Source organism: Felis catus, chromosome C2, assembly GCF_018350175.1.
Source record: "Felis catus isolate Fca126 chromosome C2, F.catus_Fca126_mat1.0, whole genome shotgun sequence".
Classification (NCBI taxonomy): domain Eukaryota; kingdom Metazoa; phylum Chordata; class Mammalia; order Carnivora; family Felidae; genus Felis; species Felis catus.
In genome coordinates, this window is record NC_058376.1 from 49,948,018 (window position 1) to 49,971,634 (window position 23,617).

Genomic DNA, 23,617 nt, shown 5'->3' on the forward strand with positions numbered 1-23,617 from the left:
AATTCAGACTTTCAAAACTGCCCTATATGCTAATAGATTTACTTAGGAATAATACTTAAGAAAATGTGAAATATAGTACATTACTCAAAAATATTATTTCAGTGCAATGACGGTCATTACCAAAATACGCAGGCCAACTTCAGTATGCATAACACAGCAACCATCAATATTGTGACAGATATGAGATTTTTGACTATATTCATGGACACGTCCCACAGGTTTCTAAAATCTACATTCAGTGAGAAAATTACTTACTGAATTATCAGTGTTTCATTTAAGTATTCATCATTTTTATATCAGCTAAAGTTAGAGAATCACAGTTAAACACTTACAAAATAAAGACTAGAGAGTCTGAAATCACTTTTCCAAGTTTGCCATGCAAATTGAAATGCTTTCTGTCATGTTTTATATTTCTCAAACCTGCCAGTACTCCTGTGTTCAGAGCATGCCTGAGCAACAGCATACTTGGATAGAGCAATCAGTAGGTAGTTATGTAGTTGACATGGGATTTCTAATTTTTATGAAGAGAGGTAATCTGGATTGCTCTCGAATAAGAGCCAGAGTGTGCAGGAATGTCTTCAGGAGCCCAGACTTAGTATGCAAGTGCTTGGCAGGTTAAGAACGACCTGGAGTTCAGGGTGGGGAATATCTGAAGGTAAGTCTAGCAAGGTATTCTAAGGCAGGGTTGTTAGTGATTTTGAGTACCATACAGGAGGGTTTTTTAAAAAACGTTTTTTTGTAATGGAAAATTCAAACATATACAAAAGTAAAGATTAGTAAAACAAGTAATTGTACTGATCATCCAATTTCATCAATTATCAACACATAAATTTTGCTTCATCTCCCTCTCCTTCTTACCATTCCCATCCCTGGAATATTTTACAGTGAATTCATTATTCATGTTTCAGAATGTATATGTGATGGAAAGGAACTCAAACAAAATCTTCACCCTTTTGTATATGTCTAATAAACTTAATTATAATCCCTTAACATATCATCTAATACTCAGCTAAGTTGCCTTTAAAACATCCACACAGTGTATTTGTTGACATGTGTCTTTAGTCTATTTTAATTGATAACAGTTTCTCTCTGTCACTTGCTTTTCTAAAATGCTGCTTATCTCTTCAAGTAATGTGGAATTCTGACTTTGGATCTGGTTGATGCAGCTTCAGTGTGTTTGTTATTTAACATTCTCCCCTTTTTCTGTATAGCCTATAAACTAATTACAGCTAGAGATGAGTAAATTCAGGTTCAGTTGTTTGGACAAGAAGACTTTGTGCGTTATTTGTGGACAGTATTTTGTCTTTATTTTCTTGGTGATGAAGACACATTAAGTCCTTTTAAACACATTTTTTTAAGGATCTTACATGGTCATGTTTTGTTTTAGAAAGCCAACCTTGGGAGAAGCAAAAGATAGAATCAAGTTGGAAGAAACTAGAGGCAGAGAGAAATGTCACGAAGGCAGTGTCAGTGGGAACAGCAGCAGGAGACAGCTCTTAAGAGATATTTTTGTGTTGGACTCAACAGAGTTTGAGAACTGGTTCAACTGGGAAGGTGAAAGAGAAGATGATGATGATGTCTTAGATGATGTTATGAACTTGGATAACTGCATGTTGATACTGCTGACACCAAAAGTTTAGGGCATTTGCATGTTTTAGAAAGGAAGTTTAGTCTGGGAAATAATGAGTTTGAGGAGCTTCTAGAATTTATAATGACAGCTTCTATCCAATAGTAGAAAATATGGACCTGGGTCTGAGGACAGAGGTTGCTCCCAAAGATAACTGTGTGGTATCTGAGTCCCTGTGCAGTGAGTGAGTGATGAGCGGGAAACAGGAAACTGAAAGGTAGGAAAATAGACTACTCTTTAGGTAACATTGGTGGTGAAGGAAAGAGAGGAGTGACCTGAGCCAGCAGTTTAGGATTTAGGGATTAGAGGACTAGAAGCAATTTAGTATACACGAGTAAAGGGAAAGTATTCAGAGATTAGGATTACCAATAAGAAAATAATTGATGTAATGAGGAAAGAAAATATGGAAAAGAGCAAAGATACAGGTGGAGGAGTTGACATTGGGAAACTGGTAATTGTTTCTTTGATTTAGGAGAGAAGGAAAAATAAAAGACATGGGCAGGGAAGTTGAAGAATACTAATTGTGATGTGGAAGGCAGAGGCCTTCAGGAGAGTGAGGGCCCAGAGAGTGAGGTCAGGACCTGGGGAAAGTGGTCAAGCCTTACCCTGTTATGCATGAAAAGAAGGCCAAAAGGTAAAAAAGATTTCCAGGCAGAAAGGATCCAGCTGATGTTGTACTTAGATACTTGTAAACAAAAGATGTAAATGAGCCAGGAAGTGAGTAGGACAGCATAGGGAAATACAGTACATTTAAAAATGATGTTAAAACATTCAATTACAGTGGTGCCCACTGACCACCTGCATCAAAATTACCTGGGATGGTTATTAAAAGTGTTTTAGGCCAGAAGTGTTTACTCCACTGTTTTACACCAAATATAGTGTCCAAATCTCTGATTGTGGTGCTGGGAATCTATCTGTATTTTAAACCCTGCAGATGAGTCTAATATGCATTCATGGTTAAAAACAACTGACATAGTATATACTATTAGTTTCTTTAGTCCATTATTCTAATTAAAAGCACAGGTCTGTGTTAGGAAATAAAATTAAAAATAAAATCTTCCCCCAATCCAGAAATGCTCTCTGCAAGACAGTAGAGATGAAAACACTTATCATTGAGCAAGCATTAACCAGAATGTGATGCTCATTGTAAGCAATCCATCAAGAGATTGCACAGAGAGAAATCTTGGTCTTTTATATAGCCAAGCAGATGCAACCCATTACATATATTTTCAAGATAAACCATAACTAGTCCTCAAATAAGAGGACTTGACAGCACCATTTGTCACATATAGTTCATTCTAAATATACCTGGTGATTGGGATGACCATCTGTTTTAGCATATTGGCTTTATCTAGAGGAAAAGTAAACTTGTATCTTCCCAAAAGGAAGTACTTTTGTAATTTTCAGCCATGCTTCCTCTTGGGTTAGGATCTCGCACTCCCATAGAAACTGTGAGGTAGGAGTGTTATTTTCCTGGATGTTTATATTTTCAAAAGAGGTTCCCAGATCCTTGAAAAAGATTCTCAGGTCATAAAGCTGACAAAGGCCTTTCTAGTCTTCCTAGGATTCAAGGAAAGGCGAAAGTATTTAGAATTATAAGTTGTCTGATGTAAATGGTTTAACAAAAGGGAGGGAGAAGTTCCTTCCTTTATTTTAAACAGGGAGAATTAAACCTCTTATTTTTAATTTGTATATGACCTTATACATGTTAGCACTTTTAGTACTGTTCCACTTAGACAGCAAATACCCAGACTTATCAAATGCACACGCACATGCATGCATACACACACACACACACACACACACACGTGCGTGTGTGTGCAATTTATTTATTGCAATATAAAATCTGTATTTAAAAAATCTAAGATCCAGATAACTCCAAAGTCGAGGAGAGGCTTTAAGTTTATATGGATATTATTTTCAAGTGAGCCCAATTTTGCAGGTTGTTTGCAGAAGAAGACCAGAATGAGCAAATAAAGCATAAAGGTTAATTGCTCACTCCCCTCTTGACTTGTGGCTTCTCTTCCACATCAGGATCACCCTTGATATCATCAGGAGCTCCACAAGCTGCTCAGATACTAAGCAATGGGATAGAATGAGAATGAGTCTGGCAAAGGAGAGGGGCTATCTAAATGCAAAGTAATGCTAATAATGATGAAAGTAATCATCTCACCCTATCTGACCTTTGCTGTTTTATGACATTAGAACTATTTTCTTTCATTTCCATGGCATTTATCCTTGGGCCAAGGGAACTGCCATGGTCTAATTCATTTTAAATTTAAAGGGATACCATTTTATTTTAAAGGTAGTTAACTCTTGGCTATCTAAGCCAATAGCAGGGAACAGACCTATACTCCACTAGCATTATGGTAGTGCTCTTCCCAGAATAAAATTCAAACCACAATTTACTTTTAGAGTACCACAGAATTATTTGGCCTAAATTAAATATATGGATAAATGCATTTGGCCTCTATGACTGACACACACCTTCTGGAACTATCTCCTTTTTTTGGAAGATGGTAGCATATAAGGGTTAGCCTTAGCTTCTAAGAAGTCTTTAATGACCATCAGGGAAAGATTAGGTTTGTGGCACCAGAAATTTGGTGGCCTGACACCATAAGAATGGTGAACTAACCACTCATGGGAAACTGAATATAAGTCAGTGCTACATAACTTGCCATTTTGTATTCTATTTAAACTATTCATATTCTATTTAAACACTAATAAGGAAGAAACAATGGGTTCAATGTATTGAGTGATATACACATTACTAATTCTTTCTTGTATTCCTTAGATAAACTTATAAAATCTTTTAAAATCATTTTACAATGGGGAAATGGAGGATTAGCGTTTGTTTAATGATGCAAAGCTAGAAATTGACAGAGATGTAAAACTAAGACTCTTGCCATCAAACCATGATGCCTTAAAGTGAATTCTGAATACTAAGTTTAACAGAATCACAATGGGAATTACCACAGTAACGAATCTGAAAAATCATATAGTAGGAGAATTTGTTTAGCCTTTTTAGTACCTACTTGACTAAGGAAATCTTTTTTCCCTAATACCTATTAATATTTCAATAAACACCAATGTTCCAAAGGAAATAAAATTAAGCATCACAAATTTCACAGAATTTAGGGGTGGGTCAAACAAAATGAACTCTCTATTCTTGTGTTAGGCTTTGCTTAATTAACCATTGCATTTCTCTGTGCCCAAAGATGAAGTCAGAGTGGATAATGGACTAATTATTCAAGGGAACATGTTTTGGCCTTTCTATGATAAGAAAGACGAATTCTCCTGCCTTTCTACATAGTAGTAGTGTTTTGGTCTCCAAGTTGTCCAGACAATGCCTGCCTTCTGCTTTGCACCTGTGATTGCAATTACTAGACCAGATGAGGCAGAAGAAGTGATCCAGGCAGGGACCGCTGATCACTTCCTGATTAATCTAAATGATAAAATGCAGTGGCAAGCAAGTTCAGTAACTGAATAATTCAGAGTCCATCCCCTTTTTTATTTCAATAAAGAAGTTTTTTATTGCATGAGTTTTTCGCTTCCTCTGCCTGTGTAAGTAAAACCCATATGCTTTCTCCTGCCTGAAAAAGATGACCAATCTCTTCTGGTTCCAGAGAATGTAGAGGAGCTAGTGCAAATATAAGCCTGCAAAATTTGCCTCAAACTGCATATGAATTTCCTGAGGCACTAGACACGACAGCTTGTATTTGCTAACGAGAAACAGATGTGAAAAACCAAGGTGGCAAGAAACCCATTCGGTGTAGAGAGGAAACTTGAGTTCCTAATCCACCTTAAATTCTTCATCAGCTGCTGGTATTTTGTGTAGATGAAAATCAATACCCCTTTAGGAGTTCTTGCTCTTTTAGCTCAATATCGTATAAACTCTTGTTAAGGGTAAAAGTATCTTTAAAAAATGAGTTAAAACAATGAACATAGCATCTGTTCTCTGAGCAGTTTTAAGTTTATATAGTGCCAAATATTACTCCTCTCATTTTAGAGAGATAGAAGTGGAAATGATATGTAAGTTACTCTTATAATCTGCAAGGATGGTATAAATTAGTTTTGGAATGTCTATTGGAGTTCAGGAAGTAGATTATTTGCAGGTTAGATTTTCTATGGCACTACAAAGCAGTGTACTCTTCAGTATACAGAACAGACTCCTCCTATTACATTGAATAGGTTTTGGTTCATACTGTCAGTTTCAACGCAATGCTACTTTTAAGTGCATATAAACCAGTCCATGAATAGAGATACAATTCTATTCACAGGAGTACCTGCGTCTGACCTGCACAGAGCCTCCACCTGCTCACAACAGACCCCCACCCCCACCCCGTGTGTCCTTCAGTTGTTCTGGCGAGTGCCCACAGCATGGTTGACATTTGAGGTGCTCCTCCAGTTATTAAACTGCTATGGTTTACGGAATGGGGTAGAAGTGGGGGCAGAATACTGATCCTATTCTCAACTTTGTTTCACACACAGCCACCTGAGCACTAAAATAAATTTGTTTGGACTCAGGCTCACAAAGCTTTTTACGAACCCTCTTTCACTGAGATTCAAAACCAGTTCGGCAAACCTGGTGGCTCAGTCGGTTAGGTGTCCAACTCTTGATTTCAGCTCAGGTCGTAATCTTGCTGTTCATGAGATTGATCCTCATGTCAGGCTCTGCGCTGCCATGGGATTCTCTCTCTCCTTCTCTCTCTCTGCCTCCCCCTCAAAAATAAATAAACTTAACAAAAAAAGTTCCTTACACAAGGAAAGGAATTTTCTCCTTCATGATTCCTCCTCCCCTCTCTCTCCCTTTCTCTCATACTTTTTCAGCTGACCTTCTCCCTCTTGCCAGCATATAAATCATACAAATAGGTATGTGGTGGCAGTGCTTAATCCCACCAGATAGCATCCACCCCAAGGGTTAGCTTCTGCCCAAAGTATATAGATGTGACTAAGCAGTTCAATTGATTAAGAGACTTGAAGCATTGGCATCACCTGGGGGCTTGTGAGAAACACATAAATCAGGTCCCATCTCAGAGCTACTGAATCAGAATCTGCATTTTAATAAAATTCACAATGGTGATATATATGCACAATGTAATAAGTGCTGCTTAGAGCATGGTACTCATGATGTCTTGCTTGCTTTGTGTTGTTACATAACCACACTGTGTATATCAGCCCAGGTGGCTGTCATGCCCTTGCTTGCTATTAATGACAATAGGAATCAGCAAATCTATCACTGTTAAAGGAGAATAATTTTAAAAAATCATTAATAATAAAGCAAGATAGTAGGCTACCAAGACTAATTTATTTTAAAAGGTTAAATACCCCCCAAAATAGAAAAAATCTATCAATTTCATAATACTTAATGGGTTGAGTTTTCTCAATTGGAAGTCAGAAAATATCTGACATTAAAGATATTGATGCTTGTCTAAAACTCTAAAAACAGGAATCATCTCAGGCACGTGGCAGAGTACAGATAGGAAATATGAGTTCTGGATGAACAGTAAAGATGAAATCGTATTAATTGCACACATATTTGTGAATCTTAGAACTTATTAAAAGTTAGAAACCATGTGTGCTGTTTGTGAAGGAATTGAATTAAGCAAATTTTAATAGACATTTGTTGAGTATTTGTTAGGCACTCTGGGAAAATCCAGAGCTTTCAATGAGTTCATAATCTACTGGGAAAGCAAATATCCATTCCCAGATATAATATAAGCAGAACAGTAGAGTCACAGTTAAAGGGATGCAAGGTAGAGCCCCAGAGAACTATTACTTTCCATTGGGAAAAGAGGGAAAGTCTCATTAATGGACAATGTATATATTATTTTTCTGTTTTCAGCTTTTATTTCTCCTCTTACTTGAATTCTATCATTGGTTATTTCATCTATTATTATTGTTTATGAGTGATACGTTGAGTATTTGGTATTCTTAAATTTATATTTTTCACTCTTTTCTATTCTCCAAATAGTAGACTCCTATTTCTGACTACCTGTTGTACATTTCTGTTGAGTGTCCCACATATACCTCAGCCTCTCAAAAACTGAGATTTTCATTTTTCTTTCCTGCATTCTTTATCTCAGGAAATAATCTAGTTACCCACTAAAGCTAGAAATCTGAGTATCAGTTTGAGATCCATTCATGCCATCATCTAATCATTTTCCTATAGAATTTAGACCATTGAAATTTATTTCTTCTCAACAATCCCTTCCAAGCACTCCTCCCTTATAGACACATGGTTATATATAATATGGTATATAAGCCTAATCTTTAGTAAGCTGCATTATAATTGTCTAGTTTTTCTGTCTCCTTGAATTAAACATGAGCATCTTGAAGTAAAGGAGTGTTACTAATGCCTTTATCTTCAGAGTCTAGTACAGAGACTGACATGTAATATGTATACAATAAATGGTTTTTAAAAATACTTTGTTGACATGAACTGGCATGTAGTTTAGGTCTTGAAAATAAATAGGAACAATAGCCTCCAGCTTGTATAAAACTGATGGCACTGATTTTGTGTTTTAAACTCCTGTGTACTTCACCTTTTTTTTTTTTTTTTAATGTTATGCACTGACCCCAGAGTTGCTGATTTTCATGCAGATTTTTACATTTTCAGGTTAGGGGTTAGAACATTTCAGGTTAGAACATTTTGAGCCACTGCTTTGTGGGGCTGAGTACCAGTCTACAGCCCAATTTTTGGGGGTGTTGCCATATTTGTATTGTAGAATATGTGTGTACAAATTATTTGAACAACTGTATTGATCTGTGCTCTGATTATTCGAGGTAACAATTAGAAAATGTTAAAATAAATATTCTGATGCTAGTTAAAGAAATGTAGGTCTCAACAGTATTGAGATGAGATGAAAATCATTCAGTCTATCAAAAGCTGGGGATCTTTAGTCTCATCTATATGCCATTGAAATTAAACTAGTTGCGTGTGGAACTGTTGAGGAAAAGAACAAAGTTAGATATACTTGTTAGATATATGAATTATATGCTACAAATATATTGTCAGTGATTGTGCCTAAAGGGAAAAGTGTAGTTAGGTTTTCTAGGAATGGAACTTTATTGGGAATGAAGTAGAACGAGATTTTTATTCATATGGATAATTGGATTCATCCTTTCTTTACTCCCATTTATATGGTAACAATGCTCTCTCAACTCCAAATCTGGACACATTTTTTTATGTGGTAAGAGATAGTTGACAGCGACAGGATATTTAAAATTTGCATGATTTTCAAAAATGTGAGATAATCTCATTGTCTGATTGATAGGTGAGAGAAGTGCAGAACACTTCTTTTTTTACCTGAATTCGATTCAATACTGCATTTTTTTAGTCTTGTGAAACGCTTAACTTGTTTAAAACATCAGGGGAAAAATAGCCATTTTGGCAGTATAACTGCATATAAGCTCTAAGCCGGCCTGCCATTTTAATAATGCTTTGTATGTTTAAACACAAAACACTAAAAATCAAAAATCTAAAGGTATTTATTTCTTGATATTTTTGTTTTTAACTTGTAATCATTGAGTTGCTTCATACTCAAGTGTTGTTCAAAAGGATATACCAACTCAGTCCAGAGGTTGGACAATAAAAAGGCTCCAAAAAATTTAGTTGTTGAGAACAACTGTTATTCACTAACTCTGAGGAAAAAATTTGTCTTCTTTTGGCAGAAATTGCCCTTCAGCAACTTAAAGTATCTCTTCTCCCTCCTCAAAGCATCACAAATGGAAAAAGTTGTGCTGAATGGATGTCTTTAGTATCTACAACCAGGAAAAAATGTGTTTCTCAGAAGGGACAGTGAAAAGTCTTTAGAAAACTGGGTTAGGAAGGATTTGAACAGATCTCTTTTCTTACACTGGGAAAAGCGTTTCTCTTGTTATCGTATCTTTTAGTGGGATCAACTTGTAGCAAATTCAGTTCCATTTCAGGAGTTACAAGCCTTCAGTTAAACACAGAAAACTGAAGAGAGCTCTACATCTGGACAAAGTCATCTTTGGCATTTATGAAGCTATTCTAAGTATCAGTTAATTCTTCTCAAAGGTGAAGAAGCTGAAGTCTTTAGATGGTTTAAATTACAGGGAATAATACTTGCCCTTTGCAACGTATTTAATGATATATATTCACTTCAATACATTTGTGATATTACATGTAATGCAGTGATACTAATTCCCTATCTACTGGACATCAAGAGAGTTCTTAGTGAACTCCCTGGAAGCTAAGATTTGATCGACATTGAGATAGATATTTTGTTATCTTACAGAGACCATTTTGTATGAAAAGGTTTCCTGTGGTTTTGCCCTTGTGTTTGCCACTTGACCTCATTTTCTACCATTTCCTCCTTTGTATTTTAAATTCTAATGACAACAGAATTGTCCAGCTCTCAACCAGGCTTCAGCATATTTCGCACTTGTATCATTATTCACACTGTCCCCTCTGTGTTATAAAATTTCTACTCCTTTATATCACTAACTCCTATTGGTACTTCAAAACTCAGGTCAATGGCATCTTCTCCAAGAGGCTGTTCCTAACCAGCTGGCCTAGGTGAGGTTCACTTTCTGTACTACCCCATAGCTCTCTGCCCAATCTTTCTGTCAAACTGGGTCATGACTATTTCCTCTTATGGACTATGATCTGAGAATAAGTACCACTACTTTGTAAATCCTCAGTGTAGTCTGTTGTTCCAATATTTCATGTGATTAAGTAATTCATTACTCACATCAATGAATATTATAGCTTCCTTCTTTCTGGGACTTTCAGTATATAGAGAAGATAAATATACAAGTACACAAACACATACATGATTTTAAGGCTATATGACAGCATAATGGAGTGACATAATTTAGATTTTGGATCAGGAAAATCTTTGGGGAAAAGACAACGAAATTCAAGACATGAAGAATAAATAGGAGTTAATTACACAAAGACTGGGGGTATGAAGACATCCTAAGCAGAGAAAAGAGAATTAATGGCCTTATGCAAATCTGTACTAGGCTTTTTTAAATGCTCACAGCATTTTGTGGAGGAATAATTTATATAAAATAAGATGCACCAATTTTAAGGGTGCACCTTGCAATTGTTTAACATATGAATGTACTTACGTAACTACTAACCAGATCAAGATAGAGAACATTTTTATCACTCCACAAATTTTTCTTGTTTCTCTTATTCTAGACACTTCCGCCCCAGGAGGTAACAGCTACTCTGGCTTTCATCACTCATTGTGATGCATTTAAAAAACTGAAAAAAAAATTCAGTGAAACAAATATAGGGAGCAAGGGACTAGTAGGGAGAGAGATGTGAATGCAGAGATAAGAAGATGGCAGATCATGGAGAGTCTTGAGGACTTGGTTGGATTTGGAATTTTGGTCTGAGTGAAATGAATAGCTTTGAGGACTTGAGGAGAGGCAACATGATTAGATTCATGTATTAACAGCTATGCTAATTAGCGAGGGTTAAGAGTGGAAATAAAGGAGCCAGTTAGGAAGCTAATATAATATTCTAGGCCAAGAGATAATGGTGGCATGAGCCAAGGAATAGCATATAGATGGAGAGCAGTCAATTGATATAAGATGTGGGAGCCTGGGTGGCTCAGTCGATTAAATGTCCAACTCTTGATTTTGGTTCAGGTCATTGTTCATGAGACTGAGCCCCACATTGAGCTTTGTGCTGACAGCACAGAGCCTGCTTGGGATTCTCTCTCCCTCTCTCTCTCTGCCCCTTCCCAGCTCACATGTGTGTGCACACACTGTCTCTCTCTCAAAATAAATAAATAAACATATATATATATATATATACATATATATATATACACACACACACACACACATATATATAGACATATGTATATGTACATATATACATATATGTGTACTATATGTATATATATAGACATATATATATGTCTGTATATATGTATAGACATATATACATATGTCTATATATATTATGTAATTTGAAGATTCTAAACACTCAAACATTTATTAAAATGAACTCTATTATTTTAATAAAGATCATCATTAAAAGTTATGATTGTATTTAAACAGCTAATGTGGCTGAAAACTGATAGACATATTCTCCCAATTTTAAGTAGTACTTATTATTTCCTCTACTGTACTTCATAATGAATTCACCTATGAAGGGAATATTGCTTGAAGTTTTCTATAATAATTAGGCTAATATTTATCTTTTGGCCATGAAAAAGATTTTCCATCTTTCTCTCTACCTTTAACCATGAAAAAGATTTTCTTTCTTTTTGTAATGAGCTTAAAATCATAACCAAACATGGAAATTTTCATTTTTACTTATTCACATTTTCAAAATATGACTCACTTAGCCATCAAAAACCACCATGGAGAATGAATACTCCAAAGAAATATGCTGTTGAACACTTTTACCCTTAGATTAGAATTGTGGTATTTAAGTGAATTAATTCTATGCCAAAAAGTCTTGAATGATATTTGCATATTACTTAAGTGAACATCATCTAATTTAGTAAAATTATCTTTTAGTTTGCTTGTTTTCTTTTTTAAAAAGATTTATTTCTCCAAATAGCTTAGTCGGTTTTTGTTTTGTTTGTATCCACATTTAGAAAATCTGATGCTTATTTTTGATTCTTTAAAAAAATTTTTTTACACTTATTTATTTTTGAGAGACAGAGTGAAACAGTGCACGAGTTGTGGAGGGGCAGAGAGAGAAGGAGACACAGAATCTCAAGGAGCCTTCAGGCTCTGAGCAAGCTGTCAGCACAGAGCCCGATGTGGGGCTCAAACCCATGAACTGTAAGATCATGACCTGAGCTGAAGTCGGACACTCAACCAACTGAGCCATCCAGGCACCCCTTGATTCTTTATCTAAGTGGTAAAATGGAGTGTTAAAAAGTGGCAAGCTTACTGCATTAATGTCCTAAGGCTGCCATAACAGAGTGATACAAACAGGGTGACTTCAAACAGAAACGTATTGCCTCATAGTTCTGGAGACTAGAAGTTCAAAATCAAGGTGTCTGCAGGGCCATATTCTCTGATGCTCTGGGTAGAATCCTTCCTTCCCTGTTCCTAGCTTCTGGTCATTTGCTGGCAATCTTTGCATTCTTTGACTATTGATGCATCACTTCAATTCTGTGTCTTCACATGACATCCTTCCTACGTCTCTGTGTTTTCATATGGCATTCCTTTTATAAGGACACAAGTCATTTTGGATTAGAGACCCACCCTATTCCAGTGCAACCTTATCTAAACTAATTACATCTACAATGACCCTGTTTCAAAATAAGGTCACATTCTGAGATACTGGGATTTAGGGCTTCACTGCATCTTTTGGCACATGATTCAACTTGTAACAGGTAGCAAAAACAATCAAAGTAAGTTTCTGCCTCTGGGGAATTGCCTAGCAGCCAACCCCTCCATTTGCTGCATATATTTTCTTCATTACATGTAGAAAAATAACTACATAGAGGTATGAAAACTTGTGTGTGTGTGTGTGTGTGTGTGTGTGTGTGTGTGTGTGTGTGTATGCTCACCTGTACAGACCTGATAACTCATAGAATAGTCATGGAAACTGGGAAAATGATGTTTTAAATTTTCATGCATAGTTCATTCCTTTTATTTTGGCATAGTCACTGGCAAAATTTTCTTAAAGCAGGCTATGCATGTTTTTTGTAGTATCAGCACATTTGTTTTCATTCCTTTCTCTCTAGAGTAATTTAATATAGGCAAAATAAAATGGAATTCTGACGGATGGCTTATGTTTCTCCATCCTGGGTAAGATGGCTTACAAAACACCAAAATGCTCAGCAATATGGCTTATGAGGGATTTTAACTGCTTCTTCCTTATACTTGGGAAAACTTACCACTTGCAGTGAGTCTCACTACTCTAGACAGGTTATCTGAATAATTCAGATAATTACTCTGGTTCTGAATTTTCTCTGCAAACCTGATTTTGCCCCTTCAGTTCTCTAATCCTTCTGTAACACTCAACTGACATTTAATGCAAATCTACTGTGTATCAAACACAAAGAAACAGAGATGTTTTATAACTCCTAAATAGCTAAATCCAAGACTATTTTCCCTGGCTACTTCTCTTAACAACCTTCACATTGGATCATGGTGTATTCAAACATAGGAATGAGTTAAACAGGCTGAGGGGATGAGTAACTACATTAGGGGATGTTATAGTTATTCTTGTATCCTGCACTGTGCTTTTGTGACTAATATTTGCTTTCTATATATTTTTATTTCAGCTGAAAGAGACATCAATGTCTATTGTGGGGTGCAGGCCATTACAATGAAGATTAATTTTTGCACAGTACTTTTCTCGGGTTATTCTGAAACAGATCTGGCACTGAACGGAAGGCACGGGGATTCCCACTGCAGGGGGTTCATCAATAACAACACCTTTCCCGCAGTGGTCATTTTCATCATCAATCTCAGCACCTTGGAGGGCTGTGGAAACAACTTAGTGGTAAGATGAGTGTAAAATCCTGTGCTAGGTTTGGGGTCACAACAAAAATCTCTCCCCGTTTCATGAAATCATCAGAAGCCCAATCTGTCTTTCAGGAAGAAATTCCAATAAAACTGAACAAATCACTTCCGTTGCTTGTGTGAGGCTTTAAACATACAATTTTATTTTCCAATGATAGTTCCCCTTATTGTAGCTGAGCAGTAGAGGGGCTCGAGATCAGCTACACTACTCTAAACAACATTATTTGTATGAGTGCCATTGATAAATATTTCTCTACACTTTATCATTAGCTATGTTTCTCCTGCTTTTTATGGAACTGTCTTCTCATGCAGAAATTGTTTACTTCAGTGAGTTGGACAATGGGTCCCTTGGCCTATTGCCTCTTAGTGACCTCATTCAGAAAAAAAGATGAAATATAGAATGGGAAGACTAGACTCTCCTAGGTTTCATGTTTACCGTGGAATGATCCACACCAGTGTCGTGTGAAAGAGGGCTGTCAGCATTTCCGGTGTGATATTCTCCATTGTGTGGGACTGTCCTTTGAATTTCAAAATGTTTTTCATACTCAGTCTTACTCATGAAATCCCAGTAGATTGTTCAGAAAAGGAAATCTCTCTAGTCATTGTGAAAATCAAATATTTCCATCCCCAAACAGAGTCACTAGTCTATGTGATTCATTATTTATGCTTGCATTGAACACACACACACACACACACAGGAATTGAATAAGGAATTGATTCTCCCAAGAATTAAAATTAATTGAAGTATAAATATTGTGATTTGAGGGGTGTTACACTGAAATTCATTGAGCACTATTTTTCATTTTGCTTGTTTAAATATATTCTTATTGGTAAATCTTAGCACAGACAAAAAGGAGATCCAATGAGCATGACCACTTAGCACACTGAATAAGGAGAAACTGGCTTTTCCTCTTCATAAATTATTATTTGGGATTAAAGAGGAAGGCTTAATTTCTCTAAGGACAGGGTTTCTAAGACTTGATGGGGGATGGGAGACAGGAAAAAGATTTCTCTGATTTCCTTCTTTATCTTTTCCCAGAGGGTAGTTAGAATATTGTGCCCATGACCATTTCAAGCCTGCAGCTTGAGTATTGTTGACTCTTTTTATTAAAAACATTTATTCATCTCTCTGAGCTGTGCACAGAGAGGTTATAAGGTGGGCCTGAGGGAGTGTGACGCAGGCTGGTTATTATACGTCTGTGTTTCCTTGTGAAAGGAGGAACCCACGTGGAGAGACAGAGTTTCCCTCCTCCCACCGTACCCTGGGGTCTTCATGGCACTTTCTTCTCTGGATTTAAGTCTTGCCCTGCTACCAAGAAAACAATTCAGGAGAAATGCCAGGCAAAGCATCTGGGTGTGTGTGCACATGTGTGGGCGTGTGTGTGCACACCTGCTGTTTACTTTTTTAAAAAGCTGAATGATTTAGGTATAAAAGTTGCTACATATGTGTACGTGTGTTTTATTCTCTTTTCAAAGAATTGGTATGTTTAGCTAGCCAGTCAGGCAAATGTGAGAGGAGGGGAAGATTTGCATATATTTTCATTTTTTCATAGACGTCACCAGCTTTGGAGTTTGCTCCAAGGACAATCCTACATGGGAAAAATTAAGTAGACTATTACGTCACTGGATTAGGATAAAAATATTGTTTCAATTATAGTAATTCTGGCCCTGTTCATGAATTAGCTAGATAATTGCCTCAGCTTTGCCTATGTACTCCAGGTTCACGCATAAAGTTTATTCTCTTGTTGAAAAGTAAGTATTATAGGTTTCCATAATATCTGCTGAAAGTATTTATTGAGCATCATACTGTAGTTGATGTAATGGGAGGAGCTGTATTCTATGAAAAGTATAGGGGCGCCTGGGTGGCGCAGTCAGTTAAGCGTCCGACTTCAGCCAGGTCATGATCTCGCGGTCCGTGAGTTCGAGCCCCGCGTCAGGCTCTGGGCTGATGGCTCGGAGCCTGGAGCCTGTTTCCGATTCTGTGTCTCCCTCTCTCTCTGCCCCTCCCCCGTTCATGCTCTGTCTCTCTCTGTCCCAAAAATAAACAAAAAAACGTTGAAAAAAATTTTTAAAAATAAAAAAAAAGTATAGAGTGTTATTATGAAAGTCGAGAACATTATTATTTCTATAATGGTGGCCAAGAACATTATTATGAAAGTCAAGAGCATTATTGATTATTCCTAAAATGGTGGTTCTTAAATCTTAGTGGGATTGAATAATCCAGTCTCAGGAAAATACACATATGGACAATATTTTAATATAAAGTCTGTGAGTTCATCCCCTTGAAACCTGTCTATGAACTGTTACCCTGGGGGGGGGATGAGAATCTCCATGTATGTACCACAAAGGAAGACCCTCAGATGGTCACATCAGAAAAAAAAAAATTGTGACCTTAATGCATTTGCTCAAAATTTATCTCAGGGGCCCCAAGCTGCTGGTGTCATGTGTGTTGCTGACCATGCAAAGGCAAAGGCTAAGGGGATCCCCTACCCACAAAGAGTTCTGATTATGGTGAAGGGCACTGCCAGTTTAAGAGACCGCTCATGCACTGTGACTCCTCCTGCGATGGAGATGAGCATTGCGGTAGGACAGTCAGGAGGTTTCCTAGGGAAGCTGATGAGACCCAGGGAAAGAGTAGGATACATCATGGTGAAGCAGGGGAGAAAGGAGGCAGAGAAAGCATGTGCAAAGCCTTAACGAGATCCTTGTGACTGGCTGGGGCATTTTTTTTTTGAAATTTTTAAAAATGTTTTTATTTATTTTGAAACAGAGAGAGAGAGAGAGAGAGAGAGAGAGAGAGAGAGAGAGAGAGAGATGCAGGGGAAGGGCAGAGAGAGAGGGGGAGAGAGAGAATCCCAAGCAGGCTACCCCAATTCAGGACTCAAACTCACAGTGAGATCATGACCTGAGCCAAAATTAAGAGTGTGATGCTTAAGGGACTGAGCCACCCAAGCGCCCCTGCATCTGGGACATTGTTAACCAAATGTGTGATTACAGGGATATGAAGCAAAAGTGGGAATCAAGATAAGGTTAACAGGAATATTTTAAGCCATGCCACAGAATTTGGACTCTACCGGTGAACATTTTGAAATGACTTATTGTAGCACTCTGAACATGTACTCTCTCTCCTTTCTTACTTATGAAACATGAATAAAGTGTCTTTGGTGAATATGAAGTTTCATTTAGTTAAAAGACATATTGATCACTTATAAATAGCATTATGTGCATATAATCTCAAAGCCATGGCATGTTGTAGTTGAAACAGATGCTAGAAATGATCTGGTCTAGGGGTGCTTGGGTGGCTTAGTTGGTTAAGCCTCCTACTTAAGCTTAGGTCATGATCTCATGGTTCATGAGTTGGAGCCCTGCGTTGGGCTCTGTGCTGACAGCTCAGAGCCTGGAGCCTGCTTTGGGTTCTGTGTCTCCCTCTCTCTCTGCCCCACCCCACTCACACTCTGTCTCTCTCAAAAGTAAATAAATATTAAATTTTTTAAAAAAGAAATAAATGATCTAGTCTAATATTTTATTTTGCATATGAAATGCCTGGATTTATATATAGCTATTTAATCATTGAACTTGATCTACCATTCTAACAGGTATCCACAATTCCTGGAGTCAGTGCTTATGGGAATTCAACTTCAGTACAAATAGGAAATATTTCGGGATACATTGATACTCCAGACCCACCAACAATCATCAGCTATCTACCTGGGCTTCTTTACAAATTTAGTTGTAGTTATCCATTGGAATACCTGGTTAATAATACCCAGCTTGCCTCGTAAGTTCAAGTTCTATTCTTACTTTCACATTCTGTCTTTATATTTGAGTCATTTTTTTTTCCTGAATGGACTTATAAAGATAGCAGGATTTGTTGAGAATAGCCAAACTCAAGGTAATGGAAACTATATTAAGTCCTTATCTATCTATCTATCATCTATCTATCTATCTATCTATCTATCTATCTATCTATCTATCTAACATTGTTATGACCCATATCAACAGATCAGATGTATATATTTTCCCCCAAATTAAAACTGTCTCCAACTAGTCAAATGACTGCCTGGGGGTTCTCCTCACTCCCTTCAGAATTGCCAAAGACATTAATTGCCCAAGCACTGGAGGGCTTATGCAGTCCAGAAGGTATACTATTTCCAGTGGATAGAACAGTCACTGCATTGTTGGGTCCTGCTTGGCTTCAGACTCTGCCAGATGCTCTCACTGTGGGACTCTGCTGCCTCAGAATCTGGGGGCTCTGTGCCTCTTGCTGAGGTGTCAGCTGCATAGGTGCTGATGGTCCCCCAAGAAAGGTGGCCTCACTCAGAGCCCAGGAACTTCAGATATGGACTGTTTATAGTCATGTATTGATTCATTTTTCCCAGAGGACATACTCCAGGACAGGGTTATATCCACACTACAACAGAGTCACTGGATTTGTCAAATATTTTTGATAAAGTGGGGTGATTGAGTGAAAACTTTCTCTTCTCAGTTCTAGGGTTTGTTATCACAAGGGTGTAGTTATTGTTTAATCTTAGTCATGAGGGAATGCGGAGGCCACATTCTGTTTCGCTTAAAAAATAGTCACATCTGGTTTCAATGGCACAATGATGATAAATATCTTGGTGAAAAGTAAGACTTGGAAAACAAGAAAAGAAAGGCTTTGAGTCAAAAGGATACAGGTGTAAAGGGAAGTGGGCCATGAGCGTGTCGCCATCTCACTCTGTTCCACCTTACTTTCCCAGTAAACACATTCCTGAGTTGCGGTGTATATGGAAATTCATTCATTTATTCAATAAATAATTATTATACGTCTACTATGTGCCATGCAATGTTCCAGCAGTGAACAAAGTAAAACAAAATCCTTGATCTTATGAAACTTCTAATGGGATTGATGAAAATGTATTTGTTTCAGATTCAAATTATATTGGAATGACATTTTTCTTTAAAGTCTCATATATATAATGCAAAATGGAAATAATGCCTTTGTAAATAAAAAGATCATAAAGAACAGTTTGTCTTTATTTGGTCTCTTTTGCTTTTTGATACGTTCAATGATTTAAATCGTGTGCCTACTTCAGACCTAGGTAAAAGTATGTCAAGCTTACTCAAGAGTTTTAGTGCCTTAAATCTAATATTAAGGTATAACTGAAACTTTTAATTTAAAATCTATCAATGCTTTCCTTTTTCTAAATCTGTTTTAGGTCCTCAGCTGCTATTTCTGTGAGAGAGAACAATGGTACATTTGTCAGCACTTTGAACCTGCTCCTTTATAATGTAAGTTGATGGGTGACGGATGTTATGTTCTCTCTCATCATACTGAGGAGCCATTTATGTGGATGGATTTTATATCAAAATCTACCAAAGGCCACATTAACCCCGTTATACTTTGGTAACATTTATCCACCTTTACTACCATTTTTATATATCCTAGTGATAAAGGTATACTAAAAACTCCATTGCTTTCTAAAAGTTGATAAATGACTTAGATTTTATTTTGTAAATATGATTCTACATAGTTATTCCAAGTGTCTATCTACATTTGTATGTATATATTTATTTGCATGTGTGTGTGTATGTGTATGTGTGTGTGTTTAGCCATAGTCAGGGTCAAGATGTTAGCAGTAATATTTTTGTGATAAAAAGATAGGAAAAGTCCAAATGCTACTTCTCTTGAGGGCATGCTTGGTGATGAATGTGTTAATATTTTCAAAATGGATTTTGGCTGATGACAATTCTGTCACATTTGAAATAGTTTGGGTTGACTACATAGTATTGTCTAAACTCTTGTCATGTAAATATCGACAGTGGCAGGAAAACGTAAAAAATACATGGATTTCTATTTATAACTCTAACATTAATCCCCCAAATGATATTTTCATGTTGATTAAAAATTTTTATTCATACATTTTAAATGCCTGATTTAAATATCAATTTTTCAATCTATCAACCAACATTTTGGTAAATTATGAATCTGATTTTTACATTATTATTCATGTCATCATGGCACTGAGTTATAATTCATGCAACTGATTTAAAAGTCGGTGCTTTATACTTTGAATATAATGAGCTATAAATATTGTAGTAGGACATTTTCCAAAGGCATTTAAAAAATCATGTTTATAAGTTTGTAGTCTGACACCACTGAGTTCTAAACAACAAATTAAAATGTATTGGAATGAAGATGGTCTTTCTGTCATTTCTAAACTTTCCTCTGCAAGGAGAAACTGCCAACTTACTTGGTTCTATAATACTCAGCAAATATGTGCCAGTATTCATTCCCAATATGAACAGATATTTATTATTGTTTTGAGCAGTATTTTTAAATTGGAAAGTTCCTATCTGCTGATTTATACATGTAAGCTCCCTGAGGTAGAATTGAGGTGACTGGTTTGGGTTCAGTATTATTGGTTATTTTTGAGTGAAACAAAGATGAAAATTCCTGATTTTAAAAAAGTAAAAAACTTGCCCAAATGGTATTTAATGACACCATTATTTTTTGTGTGTAAAATTAAACTATTCCCTTACTGGAAAAGCAGAAAATAAAACTTTAGAAGTGTGGATTTGTTGAGAGCTTTGCTGTGAGGGTCCTTCTTCTATCATTAGAAATAGTATTCCTCTATTGTTAACTAGACAGAATCCTTCAAAAACTTTCTAGCATCTTTTTTAAAAAAAAATTTTTTTTATTTTTTTAAAAAATTTTTTTTTTCAACGTTTATTTATTTTTGGGACAGAGAGAGACAGAGCATGAACGGGGGAGGGGCAGAGAGAGAGGGAGACACAGAATCGGAAACAGGCTCCAGGCTCTGAGCCATCAGCCCAGAGCCCGACGCGGGGCTCGAACTCACGGACCGCGAGATCGTGACCTGGCTGAAGTCGGACGCTTAACCGACTGCGCCACCCAGGCGCCCCTAAAAAAATTTTTAATGTTTATTTATTTTTGAGAGTGGGGGAGGGGCAGAAAGAGAGGGAGACACGGAATCCGAAGCAGGCTCCGGGCTCTGAGCTATCAGCACAGAGCCTGACGCGGGGCTCCAACTCACAAATCCTGAGATCATGACCTGAGTCGAAGTCGGATGCTTAACTGTCTGAGCCACCCAGGTGCCCCCAAAACTTTCTAGCTAGCATCTTAGTGCTAAATAAAAGCCTATAATTTGTTGATAACCTTAAGATTATAATTCTATGGTAAAAAAGGCAACCAATTGTTTGATATCAGACTATAAATGAACTAGGTAGTGTCAAAACATCTCATTTTTTTTTTTGATGTCTATGCTTTTTATTTGACAAGACTTAACATCTTAAGATCTCTGATGAGAATAGGATATGGAAAAATATTTCAGAAAACAAAACAGACACATCTCATTTTTAACCAGTTTGCAATAAAGGTATCATTAATGGTGGAATTAAAAAGTTAAATTGAATTTTAAAAGTTATTTACTAGACAATGAAATAAATAATAAAATTGAACAATTTCTCCACAAATTATGTGTTTTAATTAACAGACCATTTTTTACAGCAGTTTTTGGTTTACAGAAAAACTGATCTGAAAGTAGAGAGTTCCCACAGACTTCTTGTGCCTGTACACAATTTCCTCTATTATTTACACCTTGAATTTGGGGGTATATTTGTTATAATGGATGAACCCATATTGATGCATTAACTGAAATGTATAGTTTACATTGAGTTTCACTCTTCCTGTGTATTTTGTGAGTTTTGACAAATTCATGATGACTTATACCCATCATTACTGTAACATATAGAAGAGTTTCACTGCCAAAGACTACTTTGTTTTTAACATGACATGGTCATAATATTTTGTCATGTTACAGGGCACTACCAAACTAGTAATTTATACATGCTTCCAGTTATAAATAAGTCACAAAGATGAAAGATACATTATAGGTAATATAGTCAATTATATTGTAATCATGAGAAAAAAGGGCCCTAGTAATTTACATGAGAAAAAAAATTACTTTCACTAATTGATCCAAAATCATATTTATTATTTGTTTGAAACACTAACATTTAGCTGTCCGAGTGTAATTTTATTGCGTTTCAAATTATGTATCATTACACAAGCATTTGTGGCCAAGTCTTCCTATTTCACATGCAGTTTTTGAATGATGAAAAGTTACATTTAATACCTACTACTCTCATTCTCTGATTAGTTATTTGGAAAGGAAAACTTATATCTAGTTCAGCGCAATTGTTCATATCTATGTATTCCGGCACCCAGTAAATGTACTCAGGAAAATTTTATTTATAAAAAATAATTTTTATATTAATAATTTATAAAATAGTTTTATTGACTATTCAGTTTCCATCTATGTGGATTATTTCAAGTTGAACTGTGGCCTTATTTTTGTGTAATATAAATGTATCGGTTTTCTTCTCTGTGGAAAGCAAAGATGACTTTGTGAATTTGAATTGTATCTAAATGTTAGTGTCTTCTGAGAGGATAAAGAAAGAGTAAACCTGAAATAGTGTTACAGTAATACGAATGTCTTTTCAAAGTTGAAGAAAAAAATCTAAAATAAATATAATTGATTTTAGGGACAATATAATAAGAGTAAAAAAAAACAACTATACAAAATAAAGGAAAAAAAATAAGGTAAAAACATTACCTTTTAGAAGCAATTTTAGAAGGAAATATTTGTTGATTCATTTGCAAATGACTTAGCAGTATAATAATTCTAACAAAGTCAACATTCTTCAAGACACTACTGAGGCAAGTATATAATCTCTGGCGGCCCCTGGCGGACCCAGTCGGTAGAGCATACAACTCTTGCTCTTGGAGTTGTGAGTTCCAGCCCCAAGATGGGTGTAGAGATTACTTAAAAATAAAACCTTTAAAAAATAAAATAAGGATCTATATATTTAATGAGGTGTGGAATACTTGGAGAAGTTTTTAAAGAGAACAGGAAAGATAAATAAAAGTATCTATTGGAAATGGTTAGAGGAGCTATTATCATTTATGATATAGAGAAGTACGACATATATTCCCTCATTTATCTGGCTGTATTTGGGAATGAGATGTTTCACACGAGTGCAACCTTTTCAAGAGTAAAGCATTCATAATATAATTTTAAAAATTTGTAATTTTAAAAATTCAAAACCTGTTGCTTTCTTCCCAGCCTTCTTAAACAGAATATGCTCTGTATTTTGCCTTTGCTTGATGACTTTGAAATTTCATAACGAACATTAACATTTTTCCTTTGCTGAAAAATAGATTCAAGGTTACTAAATTTGGGAGAAGCAATTTGCTTCCATGCCAATTGATTTTACAGTTTATATTTTTAAAAATTCTTTTCTTTTCGTTTTCTTCTTTGCATCTTACATTTTTTTTTCTGTTTTTCTGTATTATCAAATTAAAGCTGTCACATCTCAGTTTCTGACCTATTGCTTTAATACTGTAAATTGGGGCATGATATAAATAAGCTCTCTAGAATTGCTATACACGAAGAGGAAAAAGATAGAAGTGAAGTCCTGAGACACCTTTCTATAAGTAACTATCAA

At 36.1% G+C, this 23,617-nt stretch overlaps 1 protein-coding gene across 14 annotated transcripts in view; it reads left to right on the forward strand.

The window, feature by feature from the left end:
• Positions 1 to 23,617, forward strand: part of ZPLD1 (zona pellucida like domain containing 1) — a 546,704-nt gene that overhangs the window by 501,997 nt on the left and 21,090 nt on the right. For all 14 annotated transcript variants that reach the window (XM_045036883.1, XM_045036871.1, XM_045036874.1 and 11 more), the window contains 3 exons: positions 13,867 to 14,087; positions 17,704 to 17,885; positions 19,306 to 19,378. In XM_045036883.1, the coding sequence (XP_044892818.1) occupies positions 13,867 to 14,087; positions 17,704 to 17,885; positions 19,306 to 19,378 (476 nt within the window). The remainder of the gene's footprint in view (positions 1 to 13,866; positions 14,088 to 17,703; positions 17,886 to 19,305; positions 19,379 to 23,617) is intronic.